General features: G+C 42.5%; 1 protein-coding gene across 1 annotated transcript in view; it reads right to left on the bottom strand.

Moving 5' to 3' along the window:
- The window catches only part of adarb1a (adenosine deaminase RNA specific B1a), a 53,800-nt gene extending 48,415 nt beyond the window's left edge, over window positions 1–5,385 (bottom strand). The window contains exon 1 of the mRNA XM_019351152.2: window positions 5,233–5,385. Within this exon, the coding sequence (XP_019206697.2) occupies window positions 5,233–5,266 (34 nt within the window). The 5' untranslated portion in view covers window positions 5,267–5,385. The remainder of the gene's footprint in view (window positions 1–5,232) is intronic.
- Between the last annotated feature and the right edge of the window lie 11,843 nt (window positions 5,386–17,228).

Below are 17,228 nucleotides of genomic sequence, written 5' to 3' on the forward strand. Positions count from 1 at the left end.
AAGCATATCTTCCCTTTGGCTTCACCTGCACAACTGCCGAGGTAGGTCTCCCTGCAGAATTAGTTTTCCCTGCATCGGGAGCAGTGCTGGGGCCCGTTCTTCGTACCTCGCTTACTACATCCAAGATCAAATCATCGCGCTAACTTTGAGCTCGCTAATCCGGTTCTCCGAACACACCTGTTGTTGACGATTAGTATAGCTGGATGAAGTAATCTGAGATCACTGGGTGGCTTAAAAGGGGCTACGCATCGATAGTAGAAACATTGATCGGCAACTCTGTGATTGGTCGGCGAAGATGTCGAAGGAGCGCGCTCAGTATTTTTCGGCAGCAGACCAAGAACTCTTGATTGAGGGATTTCAGGAGTTTCAGAGTTTAAGTAAAACGCAGGGGAACACTGCAAAGGCTGCAAAAGCAAGGAGAGAGGGCTGGCAGAAAGTTGCTGACAAATTAAACTCGTAAGTGATCCATGATATTACATTATATCATGTGATATTATATTATACCACATTATATTATATTACATCATATCCTCTTTCACATTAGAGCCACAACAGGACCCACTAGAACATGGGAACAAGTAAAAGTGAAATATAAGAATATTCTACAGAATGGTAATATTTATCACTTATATTGCTTTTAGTCTATGACAAGAGACCCTGGAATAATCTGTTTGTTTGTTTATAACAGCAACCAAGAAAAGGGCAGAGCAAATAAAGACAGGTGGTGGTCCTGCACCCCCTCGTCACACCCCGGCTTTTTGTACTGTGACATTTATTGACATTGTGGGGTTTTTTGTGTGTAGTTTGACATAACACTCCATCACTTTTACCTGTTCCCATGCAAGGGGTGACTGAAGCATGCACAGTAAGTCGGGAGATAGATATATCTATCTATCTATCTATCTATCTATCTATCTATCTATCTATCTATCTATCTATCTATCTATCTATACATATTGTAACGATGGTTAAATGTTATTTTACAGTGACATGTTGGTTATCTCTGCACACTGTTGTTATTTCTTTAAGATACATATTTGGTTGTGCTGCAGGAAAAGGGGAGTTAATGTGTGCAGGAACGGGAGGGGGGTCCTTTGTGGTTGTGTGTGACTGCGGGGCTGAAGTGTGGCGGTATGGGAGCACTCTCCCCGGAGTTAACGGCCTGTTTGCCTGTCACCGAATAAACGTTTGGTTCTTGAGAACGTTACAATATATATATATATATATATATATATATATATATATATATAGGGAGAGAGAGAGAGAGAGAGAGAGTGTGTGTGTGGTAAGTAAATAACAAAAAAATCGATATCTCTCTATGAGCACACCGTCGCGCCGAGCTAAAGGATCCTGTCTATCCCCCAATATCCGCTGAATTCTGTAAACTCTCCTTATCAATCTTGCACCTTCCTTGCTCGCGTACAAACGGACAGGACATGGCTGCGACAGACTTCCCAAATCCACCTTCGCTTTTATAGCCGTGGTCTCTCATCTTGATTACACGAAGTAATTTACTATTACTACTCTAAAATATGAATTACATCTGACATAATCAAATACATGTAATAGAATGATTAATAGTACATTTCCCTTTTTTTAGGAAATGACCTGTATGTATCTGTATGAAATCAATAAAAGAATCAAATGCTGCATTATCTTTAGTTACATTGATAATATTTATTTATGGTAAAACAGTGGCGAAATATCGCTCTTGCTTTCATATAACTGCAGCGGACATACCTGAGTGGCCGCGATCTAATCCTGTTTACATAAAGTAAACCTGCTCCCGAGCAGGTTTACGCTTACGGCTCTGTTGCTATGACAGCAAGTCCCGGATGAGCTTCGGAGAGCCGAACGATCCAAGATCACGCGAAATCGTCAACATTCAAATCCGGCTAACTTACTTAGCGAGGTACGAAGAACGGACCCCCGGGCTGTTCAAATCACGGACAAACAGGATCCCACAGTTGTTTATGTTTTTGAACCCATTTTGTAGAGGGTTTTTTTGAAAAATGTATTGACAGCAATGTTGAACATTATTACACAGGAAAAAAAACAACTACATGTAAAATAATTACACCGTGATGCCTCTGCCTTTCTAAATGCAGGGACAGTAATGGCCTGTATATGTAAGCGTGTAAAACCTGCAGAGTCAGATTAACAGTATTTTGTTTCTATCTGCCATTCTGCAATTCATCTCATGTAAACAATAACGTGGCGCACAAACTCTGTAATCCTCGTCCACACGTAAACGCAAAAAAAAGGAGTTTTAAAAAATCTCCGTTCTCGGTGATTCGATACGCCGTTTACATGTGCCCGAAACAGCTGCGCGTTCAAAAATACCCGTGTAGGTGCGGACTGAGCGTAAAAGAGTTGGTAGTTTATTTTCTTACTACCTGTAATTTATTGCAGATTATTTGTATTTGCTTAATTGTTTAATAAATGTTTGAGGTGTGAAATAAACCGCAATGGAGCAAAATATGGGTGTGTGTGGTTGAAGGATGTGTTTGTGCGTGTGCGTGTGCGCGCGCGGGGGTGGGGGGGCGCGAACATTTTTCTTGTTAAACAAGGGGGCCCAGCAAAAAAAGTTTGGGAACCACTGGGTTAGATCATGCAACGAGCTGAAGGCTGACAGCAGCCGTTCTATTTTACATGGAAGCATACCTGCAGGAAACAGGGCTGAGTCTAAAGAGGTGTATGAGACCATATTTATTACAAGGCTTTTGTAACATTTTAAGATTAAAATTGAAATAAAAAAAACTCTGTTATTAAATTGATTTCATATTTTAAAAATATAAAAATAAAAGATTTGTAAAACTCTGCGCTTTGTCCGGTTGGACACATTAACATCTACACCGTCATTATGTCCTGTTTTCAGCAGCACAAAAACTTTGCATCCACACACAGGGAAAAGCTCGCTCCTCTTCACTTCAACACACACACACACACACCTACACACACACTCATAAACATGGACACACAGCAAACCTGCGTCACCACTTTTAGGCTCCCATTAATGCCAGTAAGCCTTGTAACAGTGAAGGTTACATTTTTTATGCATGTGTAGCTTATATTATTTGACATTACTGTATTTATTTTTACAATTAAGAAAATGTTTTCTTTAAAAAAATACAACTTTAATAAGGCTTTAATGTAAATAGTGTATTAGTTGATTTGGACAGATGTTGCATGTAGTTACATTTTACAACTTTGCAATTTCAAAAATTGAAACCAATGACAGATCATTTGGAAATGCCTGTTTTTTCTTTTGAATATTTATTACTATTCATTAATAAGGAAAAGAAATATTTATCAGATAACTCGATTAATCAATGGAATAATGGAAAACAAATTAAAATAATTGTTTACTAAAATAATAGGTAGCTAGCTTCTTTGGCTGAATACATCATGTGCTCTTTGTTAGTTTGAACAGGGAAATTATGACAAAGCATCATGGACGTCATATGAGCGCTTATTTTAATGCTTGTGATGACGGCTATGTTTTTTCCTTGTATTCTTCGATTAGATCCTTTTAAAAAACTTCCAGAATATGAGTCTATCCAAACAAGCCCACTGAGTGTCCCACAGGAAGTGTGAAGGCTCAGTGCAGCCAAAAGAAATAGATGTGATAATATTATAAATGTGGGGATGATCATAAAGCCTTTTAGTCAGTGTCTCCTGGAAGTGATGTATTTGATGCCGTTCACTCAAAAACGATTTTCACATCTGATCAGATTAACGTCATCAGACAGCGAGGAGATGTTTCACATTATGATTAGAAATATTTGAGCTGAAAAGGGCTCATATCAGCCTGGATGGACAAACGCTGCACCTGCAGAGGGCCTTCAGCTTTTAGCTTCACACGTCTGAAAGGGGAACCTGCTACAACCTGCCAGCTCCCCATTACACCTTTAAATGCTCCGCACTGTTTCTTTTGATTTACTAATGTTGCTGTTTGTCTGTGCTGTCACCCTCAGGGACAGAGATGACTTCATCCTGAGGCTCTTTTTTCTTTTACAAGAATATTGTAAATATCTTTTAATAAATGTGACATGTACAATATTAATAGAGTCACGTTTTCCTCTTCATTTTTGTCCTTTGCAGCAAGAGTGAAAGTCTGACTGATGCTGCTCAGAAGAAGCTGCTCAGCTTTACAGGAACGTCAACCATAAGTTTAAATTTGAACTACAGCAGGGATGAAAAGCTGGACATAGAAACACACAGACACTGCACCATGCATGTACCAACACATAGCATCATCTGTTTGAACTGAAACCAGCCTTCTGTATAACCCAGGCCCATCATCGTGTAAGGATACCTGAAGAAAAATGTGAACTTCTCATTTCCTATCAACATGTTACAGTAAGCACTGAATATGAAACCCAATGATTACTTCTTTCATAAGTACTCACTGTATTTACTGCACAAACCTGTCAAAAGTTAGTTTTTTTTTCTATGAGGCAACAAAGGCTGAAAATCACAAAACTTTGTTCATTTCATTTGTAGACAGAAAAACCAGAGTTTGAGGGCAGATTCACAGATCTCCATATTTAGACTGATGCCATTATTTCTGTGATGCAGCAGATTCAAATAATATGAACGATCACTTTTCAAATATGAATCTAAGCTCTAATGATATTACACGACCATGTGAACAAAAAGAGTGAAATATTAACCATTGTTTGTTTGTTTGTTTGTTTACAAAGCTATTTAATTAGACACAAACATGTCACAGTAGGAGCCAAACCTGTGATAGTGGTCGGTTTGTGTGACCTCCCCCTAAATATTGATCGATTGATTGACTTGTTATATTTTTGCTGTCCGCCCAAATCCAACTAGACCCGAGCTTGGTGCACTCGCGCCAAAGTAAAAGGATAAAAAAAGATACTAATTAAAGAAAACGGTGAATTTTCTGCAACGCTACATTTGTCATAAAATAAATGAAAAGCCGGTCTTCTTATTTTACACCGAGTCTTGAAGTGGCCTATTTATTACACATCATGCAGTAAATTGTGATCACAGCTGTTGGTCCATGCTCTCTTCTTCCTAAAGTTCAGCGCCGATGAATAAAAGACACATTTTAAGCAAAAGCGACAACATGACTAACCTGATGCTTTCTTCCTAAATCTTCTGTCCTGTTTACTAACCGAGCGCTCTGTCAACACTGACACCGTTACACCCGGATTTAAGGAGGCTATAAAACCAGCTAATGAACTAATGAGAGCTACTCACAGCGAGCTTCTGTGTGACGGCGCCTGTAGAGCATGAAGGTTCAAAATCAAACTACTCTGGATGCTTCAATGCTGCGCTTCTCATTGGACAGCAGCGGCGCCATATATGGTAATGATTAAATGTTTGCAGCATCACCCCTGACATCCAGCTTCATGCAGCAGCTACATCACCACTCCGTGCATCTAATGAAAGGAGGAGCTGCTGGACAAAACATTAAGAACACCACGGCAGACAAGGTGTTTTTTTTTTCTAACAAACTTCACTTCATTGACATATTTTTTATTCACTCTGTAATTATTGTGTGAATGCAGCTGTTACTCATTTCATTTTTATTATTCTGAATAATGTAGGCTTGTTTGGCGTTTGTTCCTGTCTTTCTTTCTATAATAACTTTTTCTCACAGTCGATTAGAAAAATCTCCCTAAAATTACGATTTGAACTGTTTCAGCTGTTACTACAGAAACTATTAAAAAAATGTCAGTTTTGGTGTTTGTGTTTCTTATTTTTATTTTTTTTCTTGTGGTGTTTACTGCGCGATAATCTTACACGCTGGCCTTTTTCTTTGCTGCAGGATGATGCAAATGCAACTAAAAGAGCTTGTGTAATTGTTTATCTAAATGAAGACCCAGAAACCCTCATAAAGGAGTACATGGTAAGTTTAGTGACCTCTGCTTCCCACAGATTTGCTTTTTTAAATGTTAGTGATGTTTTTAAAACATTTTATTTATTATTTTTTATTAATTCTTTTCCTCATTGGTATTAATAAATTATTTTTTTTCATTCTTTTAGTATTTTAGTTCATTCATGAACAGATGTCCATGACCCAAAGAATAAACCATGTTGGGGTGCATACACAGTACCTGTTAGATCGTTGTTGGTTTTCAGTCAAACTATGAGGTCTGTTGGCATTAAGAAATACAGAATATTGCCGTTCTTCCCTCAGGACAATTGCATGCAGTAAAGATCTCTTCTCACTAACATTAAGAATTTGTAGACTAATGTTTAACATTTAAGGGAGGTGCTACTGAGTTTTCCAGTGTAGCCTTTGTCATGTGCATGGCTGGGAACAGATACCAACAGGCCAAAAGTGGCTATTAGCACAGCTGGAAAAGCTACACCAAATATGTACTGTGGTTTGTGTTCTGACTGAAGGTTTATTTCTTTTGTTTTTGAGGATGCTGAGGAGAACCAGGAGGCAATGCGGCAGACGATCCTGGGAATCTTCACCATTAGGAAGGAAGGTGCAGAACCCACTGGTGACCTTGAAGATGTCGGAGTAATCACTGAAGATGCTGAAGTGCTTCATGACCTTGGTAACACTGCATATGCAGTCGCTGTTTCGTTTGGCCTCATTTACTTCACTGGACTGGAGCCTCCCCACAAAGCTGAAGTACACATCTGAGGTTTTACAAAGAACTGTGACGGAAACTGTCTGTTGACAAAAGCTCAAGTGGTAAAAAACAAACTGAATGGATCCACACACTGAGCTACTAATGCGCTTTGAAAAGATGTCTGAATGTGTTTTAACAGACTTTCGACTTGTTCACGTGAGGTTTTCCTTTTATGTCGGTCAGGGAAGAGGAAGAAATAAAAATGGAGAGTGTAACAAAGACCGGCATGAACGAGGGGCAGTAAGAGATGTCAGCAGGCTTATAGCAAGTTTGTTGAGGGTGACAGAGGGTAATATGGAGTCAGACTTAGAGGCACTAAATGAATGTCGCTGAAGTTGCTTGTCATTAGCAGGACATGTTGATTTTATACGTGGTGCAGTTTTAAAAATGTCCATCTGTAGCTAATGGTGGTGTGGTTTTGACCTTTTCAAAGAGGAAATGAATTAACTCATTTTTTAGAAGTATTTCCTGTGGCACAGCACTGTTTAACCCTTTGAAATACTGATTCCATTTTAATTTCATCACAAAGTTTCTCCGGGTTTGGATTGTGCAGGTCAAACTATTCCAGAAGGTTTTTTGTTGATTGCATGTTTTGATCATATTTAGAGGCCGAGAAAATATATTAATTTGTCTGGTAGCGAAATAATTACAACCTCATAAATTGACTCCAGCGTTTCCTCAGGTTCTGGGAGTTTATTTGAGAATATCAATGACAGCTGACGGTTGTTAGAGGTGAAGGGTAAAGCTGGTGATTTCCTTTTTTTTTCACAGTTATAGACAACAGATTCAAAAAGTAAATTTATTTTATTATATGTATTTTAGAATAGAATAGAATAGAATAGAATAGAATTCAACTTTATTGTCATTGCACATGTCACAGGTACAGGGCAACGAAATGCAGTTTGCATCCATCCAGAAGTGCTTTAGCCATGATATAGATATATTACAATATATATTAGCAGTAATATAGATATGTAAGTATATTACAGAAATGGGTCTATTATGGTATGTTATAATGTACACGGTATGAAGTATGTTATGAATATGCTATAACTATAAGTATGTACAGGCTATGAACAGGATATAAATATGAAAAAACTATACAGAAATCTGAGATATACAGTTATACAGAAATGTGAACTATGCAAGTTATGAACAGTTGTAGGATTAAAAATTATTGTATGTACAGAATGATTATTTACACAGAACTATACAGTAGTGCAGTTAAGATAAGTGAGATATGTGGATCATTTCTACAGAGGCTATATAAAGTGCTTGTGGTTGTGAGTGGTGGTTCAGTCCATGTTATTATTGTGTGTTTGAGGGTACAGTTGTCCACTGTGTGTGTGTGTAGGTGGTTGTGGGTGTGTGTATGTTCAGTCCATGAGCCTTCCGGTCCGAGGTGGAGCAGTTCCCATACCAGACTGTTATACAGTTGGTCAGGATGCTCTCGATGGTGCAGCGATAGAAGTTCACCAGGATGTCTGAGGACAGGTGGTTCTTCCTCAGAGTCCTCAGGAAGAAGAGGCGCTGGTGAGCCTTCTTGACCAGCTTGGAGCAGTTGGTCGTCCAGATGAGATCCTAGGAGATGTGGACTCCCAGGAACTTGAAGCTGCTCACACGCTCCACAGCCGTCCCCTTAATGTAGATGGGTGGATGTGGGTCAGCATTCCTCCTGTAGTCCACGATGAGCTCCTTGGTCTTCTCGGTGTTGAGCAGCAGGTTGTTTGTGTCGCACCACTCAGCCAGACGATCCACCTCCTCCCTGTAGGCGGTCTCATCGTTGTCACTGATGAGGCCAATCACCGTGGTGTCATCTGCAAACTTAATGATGGTGTTGGAACCATCAGCAGGTCTGCAGTCGTGGGTGAAGAGGGAGTAGAGGAAAGGGCTCATCACACAGCCTTGTGGTACACCGGTGTTCATTGTGATTGTAGATGAGCAGCGGTTATCCAGCCGGACATGTTGGGGGCGGTTGGTCAGGAAGTCCAGTAACCATTTTCAGATGAGGGAACTGATGCCCAGGTCTGTCAGTTTCCTGATGAGTTGTGAGGGGTGGATTGTGTTGAATGCTGAACTGAAGTCTATAAACAGCATTCTGGCGTAGGTGTTGTTCTTGTCCAGGTGTGAGAGGACAGAGTGCAGTGCGATGGAGACTGCATCCTCTGTGCTCCTGTTCTGGGTGGGGGGGAGACAGGATTTGAAGTGTGCTAGGACCAGCTGCTCTAAGCACTTAGTGATGATGGGGGTGAGTGCTACTGGGCGGTAGTCATTGAGGCTAGATGGGTTGGAGTTTTTGGGTATCGGGACAATGGAGGTGGATTTGAAGCAGGCCGGTACCACAGCGTGGGCCAAGGACAGGTTGAATATGTCTGTGAGCACTCCTGCAAGCTCCCCAGAACACGCTCTGAGAACACGCCCGGGGATGCCATCAGGACCTGAAGCCTTGTGGACATTGATCCTGCTCAGCACCGCTCCTACATCGGTGTACATTTTCTGTTTCTCTCCAGTTCCTTTCTGCTACGAGTCAATTTGTTGTTGGTTTGGCAACATTAACAATATTAACACTGCATAGAAAATCCCAGCTATGACCGCATTAATGTGAGAGTGAAACACAAACTGTTCAACATTAAGTTCAGTGAAGAAGAAGGAACATCTTTATTGATATACTCAGCAGAGGGTGGATGTCTGTGTTTCACTGGTAACAAACGTTTGTTCCACTAAAGTGCTGTCATTTCAATTTACTTAACTACACTGTGTGGAAACTGTTGACGTATCCTGGTTTAGTAAATCAACTTAAGACTTCTACGGTTATACCACTTAAAACAGGTTAAATAAAATAAAATCCAGTGACTGCCGCACTAATGTCAGTCAGCTAAGTTGGAGCTGCAAAGTATTGTTTGACTGGTTTTACTAAAGAAAAGTTGTGTTTACATATATACATGTCTGCACTCATCAACACTTTAATTATGTGAACACAGACTTAAATCAGAGCTGAGCAGGGGCGGATCTAGAAAGGTGGCATGGGGTGGCAAGTGCCACCCTAAAATAAGCCCTTGCCACCCCAAGTGCCACCCTAGTTTTGCATATGGCAGTGTTGTTTATTAAAATAAGATACATTTACCATTTACCAAAATAAGATACCATTAATGCTTCGATCAAGCTAGCTTCAATTTGTACTGAGTATGAATTTTAAAACTAACTGAATTGATTGCACAATCCCCCTTGCCTCCTAAAAAAATGGTTCAGCCCATAGCCGCTCCTCCAACGTGTTGTCAATAGCTACCAACGCTATGCTCTGATTGGTGCCAGGGGACATTTTGAATGTCTTCATATTAAATCTGCATTTGCATAATTTCAGAAACTACTGAGAGGTATGAAGAGAAAGGGTGACATCACTAGTTTCTTCCACACAAAGAGGAGAGATCAGGGAGACAAAGGGTTAGAAGCTGAGCCAGCGCAAGAAGCTGAGCCAGGGCAAGAAGCTGAGCCAGGGCAAGAAGCTGAGCCAGGGCAAGAAGCTGAACCAGGGCAAGAAGCTGAGCCAGGGCAAGAAGCTGAGCCAGGGCAAGAAGCTGAACCAGGGCAAGAAGCAGCAGAGGAAGAAGAAATAGACATATGGTCCAAAGCAGAGGAGGTGATGGGGTCAGACAGCAGAGGGAAGGAGAGACAGCCTGAGTTCTCTGTGTGTATTCAAAGCGATCCCCATGGTAAGATGTCTATCTGAATTTGCATAAATGTAGAAAAATAAAATATATAACTAACATGTAAAACTAAATTACAGTAATGGTTTAATCATATTAAATATGCATTAGCATTGTGTTGCAATACAAATCTAATTAATTAATTTGTGCGTATCAGGTTTTTCAAAACACAGTTGAAGCTCATGCAATATTTTGTGTTTTGTATGTGATTTTTAGACATATCCAAAGCCAGAAGTGACAACCCAACACAGCCACATCTGAGTTTTCCTAAGACTTATCAAGGATGCAGCAGGAGGAGCTTCCACCCACAATGGTACAAAATACACCCTTGTTTGGAATATTCCCAGAGTAGAGACTTTTGTTACTGCTTTGCTTGCCGGCATTGCTCTTTTCCTGATGCTCCCAAAAGTGTGTTTACTTCAGTTGTTGGATATCCTAATTGGAAGAAAGCAAAGACAGAGGGTTCTGTTCTCATGCAAAGTCTCAGAGTGATAAAACAGCAATGATTGCTTGGGCAGAGAATAAAAAAATTTGTGAAAAAAATGAAACTCTGATGACTGCAATGGATGACCATCGCCAGAAACAAGTGCTTCAAAACCAGACTTACATTAAGACTATAGCAGAAAATCTAATCTTGACTGCTACAGAAAATATAGCTCAACGTGGACGCAGGGAGTCTGCTGACTCAAATAAAAGGGGCATTTTCCTAGAAATGTTGAACATGGTAGGCAATCATGACCCTGTGGTTAAAAGGAGACTGGAACAACAAGCCAAAAATGCTTTGTACACCAGTAAAACCATCCAGAATGAAATTGTTTCATGTTTGGCTGAAATGGTTGCTGAGGAGATCATGGGAGAAGTTAAAGACAGTGCACAATTTTCAGTCATTGTAGATGAGACTAAAGATGTCAGTAAATCAGAGCAAATTTCTTTTATAGTTAGATACTACTATAATGGTGCAATACACGAGAGTATCTTGGGGTTTCAAGAGGCAGACAGACTGGATGCTGCTGGGCTGACCAGCAAGATTATTGGCTGTTTAGAAAAACATGGGCTGGACTACAGACAGAACCTTGTTGGCCAAGGGTATGATGGAGCATCTGTGATGAGTGGGTCGCATTCTGGTGTACAAGCTAGGATAAAGGAGGTGGCAAAGTATGCTTTCTACATTCACTGTAGTGCCCACTGCTTAAACCTTGTCATAGTAGATGCAGCCCAAAGTGTGCCTGATGCAGGAAATTTCTTTTCTTTGCTAGAACGATTATACACATTCATATCTGGATCTTACGTCCATCAGAAATGGCTGACAGTGCAGCAGGAAATGTTTCATGGGGTACCAAGAGAACTGCAGCGCCTTAGTGATACACGTTGGTCTTGTAGACATATAGCATGTTGCAATATCATGGACAGGTTGCCTGCAATTTTGCGTGTACTAGAAGAGATCTCATCAGAGAACAATGCACAGAGAGCTGTAGAAGCAAAGGGCATTCTGGTTCAAATGGATCTGAATTTTGTTGGATGCCTTGCACTCTTCAGAAAAGTATTGAGTGATTCTAATATGTTATCAGAAATGCTTCAGACTGTTTCCCTTGTATTCTTATTCCTATTTATTCTATTCATCCCTTTTGTATAGTCTTTGTTTATATATGTCTCTGTATTTATATATGTGTATATATGGTATATTTCTGCTCACATTCTGTAACTTCTGTCGGTGCTGTGCTATTGGAAACCGAATTTCCCGGAGGAACCCACCTGAGGGATTAATAAAGTTTTATCTAATCTAATCTAATCTAATCTGTCTAAGGCTATAAACCTAGTTGAATCGCTTAAGGAGACAATGGTTTATTACCGAACTGAATCCTTTTTTGATGACCTGTGGACTGATATTGTAGAAACATGTGAAAAAGGTGGCATTTCAACCCAACACATCCCAAAATGATCAATACAGAAAGCAAGAAAACTTCATGATTCTCTTGTTACTTCTACCCTTGGACAGCATGCAGACCCAGACAGCAAACAAATGTTCAGAATCCAAGTATTCTACCCAGTTATAGATTGTATGATGGGAGAAGTGGAAAGACAGAGGAAAGACTGTCCAATCTGTCTATACTCAGTACTGAGTCCAAACGCACAAAAGCATTGGATTTGGATGAGTTTGTCAGACGGTTTGCTCACCAACATGGAAATCGGCGCATTCAGTTGTTGTAGACACAATATTCTTCAACGTGGCCTAATGAAATGAAAAATAAAGTTTAAGTACTTGAAAAATGTTTTTTTCATATTATTTTGTTCAGTGTTTTTTGTAAAGTACAAATTTCTGACCTTTTGGTGTAAATGTAAGGATGTAATACACTTTTGAATGTATTTCCAACATAAAAAGAGTGTGAAACTTAATTAAAAATACAAGTCCAACTTAATCCACCTTGTGTTGTGTAGATTTCTGGATTTTGTACTTATTGGGATATATGCTTATTTGTTGTATAGGCTATACACTACATAAATTCCAAAATATTTTTTAATGTAACTGAAATATTTGGTTATTTTGGCTAATGCCAAAAAGAATGTTAGACTACGTTATATTAAACACGCAATTTACTGCAAATCGATGTATTTTGACTATATATGGCATGTATTAGAAAATGTAGCACCTGCAAATGTGTAAAGAAATGGCTTTGACTTTGCCACCCTATCTGATCTCCATGCCACCCTCATGCCACCCCAAACATTTTTCTCTAGATCCGCCCCTGGAGCTGAGCAGGTAAGGTTGGAATGACCTGATCTGGTTATGTTGGTTATATATATATATATATATATATATATATATATATATATATGTGTGTGTGTGTGTGTGTGTGTGTATATATATATATAAAACACCCAGCACGCCCCTGCGGGCGGTTTATCCTTCAAGCTCGGGTCCTCTACCAGAGGCCTGGGAGCTTGAGGGTCCTGCGCAGTATCTTAGCTGTTCCCAGGACTGCGCTCTTCTGGACAGAGATCTCCGATGTTGTTCCCGGGATCTGCTGGAGCCACTCGCCTAGCTTGGGAGTCACTGCACCTAGTGCTCCGATTACCACGGGGACCACCGTTACCTTCACCCTCCACATCCTCTCGAGCTCTTCTCTGAGCCCTTGATATTTCTCCAGCTTCTCGTGTTCCTTCTTCCTGATATTGCTGTCATTCGGAACCGCTACATCGATCACTACAGCCGTCTTCTTCTGTTTGTCTACCACCACTATGTCCGGTTGGTTAGCCACCACCATTTTGTCCGTCTGCATCTGGAAGTCCCACAGGACCTTAGCTCGGTCATTCTCCATCACCCTTGGGGGCATCTCCCATTTTGACCTTGGGACTTCCAGGTTATACTCGGCACAGATGTTCCTGTATACTATGCCGGCCACTTGGTTATGGCGTTCCATGTATGCCTTGCCTGCTAGCATCTTGCACCCTGCTGTTATGTGCTGGATTGTCTCTGGGGCATCTTTACACAGCCTGCACCTGGGGTCTTGCCTGGTGTGATAGACCCCAGCCTCTATGGATCTTGTGCTCAGAGCTTGTTCTTGTGCTGCCATGATTAGTGCCTCTGTGCTGTCTTTCAGTCCAGCTTTGTCCAGCCACTGGTAGGATTTCTGGATATCAGCCACCTCCTCTATCTGCCGGTGGTACATACCGTGCAGGGGCCTGTCCTTCCATGATGGATCCTCGCCTTCCTCCTCTTTCTTGGGTTTCTGCTGCCTGAGGTATTCACTGAGCACGCTGTCAGTTGGGGCCATCTTCGTGATGTATTCGTGGATGTTTCTTGTCTCATCCTGGACTGTGGTGCTGACACTCACCAGTCCCCGGCCCCCTTCCTTCCGCTTAGCGTACAGCCTCAGGGTGCTGGACTTGGGGTGAAACCCTCCATGCATGGTAAGGAGCTTTCTTGTCTTTATGTCAGTGGCTTCTATCTCCTCCTTTGGCCAGCCTATTACCCCAGCAGGGTACCTGATCACGGGCAGGGCGTAGGTGTTGATGGCCCGGATCTTGTTCTTACCGTTCAGCTGACTCCTCAGGACTTGCCTGACCCTCTGCAGGTACTTGGTGGTTGCAGCTTTCCTAGCGGTCTCTTCATGGTTCCCATTCGCTTGCGGGATCCCCAGGTACTTGTAACTGTCCTCTATGTCTGCAATGTTGCCTTCTGGTAGTTCAATCCCCTCAGTTCTGACTACCTTCCCTCTCTTTGTTACCATCCGACTACACTTCTCCAGTCCGAATGACATTCCAATGTCATTGCTGTATAGCCTGGTAGTGTGTATCAGTGAATCGATGTCTCGTTCACTCTTGGCATACAGCTTGATGTCATCCATGTACAGGAGGTGGCTGACAACCGCTCCGTTCCGTAGTCGGTATCCGTAGCCAGTCTTGTTAATGATCTCACTGAGGGGGTTCAGGCCTATGCAGAACAGCAGTGGGGACAGAGCATCTCCTTGGTAGATCCCGCACTTGATGGTGACTTGTGCTATGGGCTTGGAGTTGGCCTCTAGTGTTGTACGCCACATCCCCATTGAGTTCCTGATGAAGGCTCTTAGGGTCCTGTTGATCTTATACAATTCTAGGCATTCCAGTATCCAGCTGTGGGGCATTGAGTCATAGGCCTTCTTGTAATCAATCCAGGCTGTGCACAGGTTGGTCAGTCTGGTCTTGTGTCTTTCTCCCATATGCTCTTCCAGTATTGCTCCGTCTCCAGCCTTGGTGGTGCTGTTCTGTTATTATTGTTCCCTTGCCACTGAGAGTACACCTTTGCTGGTTCTGTGGAGAACAGCTGGTTTATTCTCCTGCCTTCTATCTCTCTGGTGTACCTCCTCAGCTGCTATATATATATAGTATATATATATAGCAGCTGGATAGCGTAGTGGTTAAACTACACGCCTTTGGAGCAGAAGATCGCAAGTTCCATTCCTGCCTGGGGCGTCTGTATCCAGTAAGGGTCCTAAGGCTAGACCCCCTATGCTAAGCGAGCCTACCGCAGACATGAGCGAGACAGATAAATATGAAGGCATGCCGGCTCGGACGTCGCCCGGATCAACAAGGTCCGCGTCAGGTGTTGAGGAACCAGGGCACCCTGACGACAAGTGGGCTACTGGAACAAGAAGGTATCGGTGGGCAAGAGACGAAAACAGGGCGTTGTTGGAATGCTACTACGCAAGTAACCCTGGCGGAAGGGGTTACATGAATAGGATGAGGGACCTATGGATTCTTCGATACCCAACATCCACAATGACGGCGAAACAACTAGTAGCTCAGTGTTCCAACATTCGAAAGAAGGGACTGCTCTCACAGCTAGAGATTGACGAGGTACAACATAAATGCTACGGCAAGGAGGAGTCAGGACGCCAGGTCAGGGGGGAGATATCATCACCCCCACCCGAGATTGGGTACATAGCCCCAAGTGCGATAAGAGAAGGATCGTTGAGTGCCAGAGGAACTGACCTGAAGGATAGGATCATGGCCAAGCTTGAAACCTGGATCCCCCGTAGCCGGTTACCAAGACCTTCTGAAGTACCCTCAGAAGGTCTGCTAGATGATGTTAACGCAGCACTATGGATGAAACCTACAACCACGATTACCGACACTAACAAGCTGATCTACACTACGGCAGCAGTGATCAGTGAGATGCTTGGCTACAAGTTGAACAGCCACAAGGGGCAGTACCCTCCATGGAGAAGGAGGCTAGAGGGCAAGATCAAAGTAGCACGAAGTGAGGTTAGCCAACTAACGGAGTTGCAGAAAGGCGCAACAAAGAAGGTGCATAAGAAATACAACAAGCTGTCCATACCTGAGGCCTTGGAAACTGCCAAGCAAAGATTCACAGCCTTGGCCAGCCGCTTGAGGAGGTACACCAGAGCGAGAGAAGGCAGGAGAATAAACCAGCTGTTCTTCACAGAACCAGCAAAGGTGTACTCTCAGTGGCAAGGGAACAATAAGAGAACAGCACCACCAAGGCTGGAGACGGAGCAATACTGGAAGAGCATATGGGAGAAGGACGCAACCCATAACGGCAATGCTCAGTGGCTAGTGGATCTGAGGGCAGACCATAGCGACCTCCCTGAACAGGGTCCAGTAACCATCACAGTGGCAGACATCCAAGAAAGGGTCTCCAGTATGAAGAGTTGGACAGCACCGGGGCCCGACATGGTTCACGCCTACTGGCTGAAGAAGCTGACTGCACTCCACGAGCGTCTGGCAGCACAAATGAACCAGCTGCTAGTTAACGAGAGACACCCGGAATGGCTAACCGAAGGTCGGACAGTCCTGATCCCCAAGGACCCCAAGAAGGGACCGGTCCCATCCAACTACCGACCAATAACCTGCCTCAGTACTACATGGAAGCTCCTGTCAGGCTAAGATGAACAGGCACATGGGTCAATACATGAGCGGGGCACAGAAAGGGATTGGCAAGAATACCAGAGGCGCAAAACACCAGCTACTGGTAGACAGAACGGTCAGCCGAGACTGCAAGACCAGACTGACCAACCTGTGCACTGCCTGGATTGATTACAAGAAGGCCTATGACTCAATGCCCCACAGCTGGATACTGGAATGCCTAGAATTGTACAAGATCAACAGGACCCTAAGAGCCTTCATCAGGAACTCAATGGGGATGTGGCGTACAACACTAGAGGCCAACTCCAAGCCCATAGCACAAGTCACCATCAAGTGCGGGATCTACCAAGGAGATGCTCTGTCCCCACTGCTGTTCTGCATAGGCCTGAACCCCCTCAGTGAGATCATTAACAAGACTGGCTACGGATACCGACTACGAAACGGAGCGGTTGTCAGCCACCTCCTGTACATGGATGACATCAAGCTGTATGCCAAGAGTGAACGAGACATCGATTCACTGATACACACTACCAGGCTA

The sequence above is a fragment of the Oreochromis niloticus genome, linkage group LG23, assembly GCF_001858045.2.
Source record: "Oreochromis niloticus isolate F11D_XX linkage group LG23, O_niloticus_UMD_NMBU, whole genome shotgun sequence".
In the NCBI taxonomy this organism is placed as follows: Eukaryota; Metazoa; Chordata; class Actinopteri; order Cichliformes; family Cichlidae; genus Oreochromis; species Oreochromis niloticus.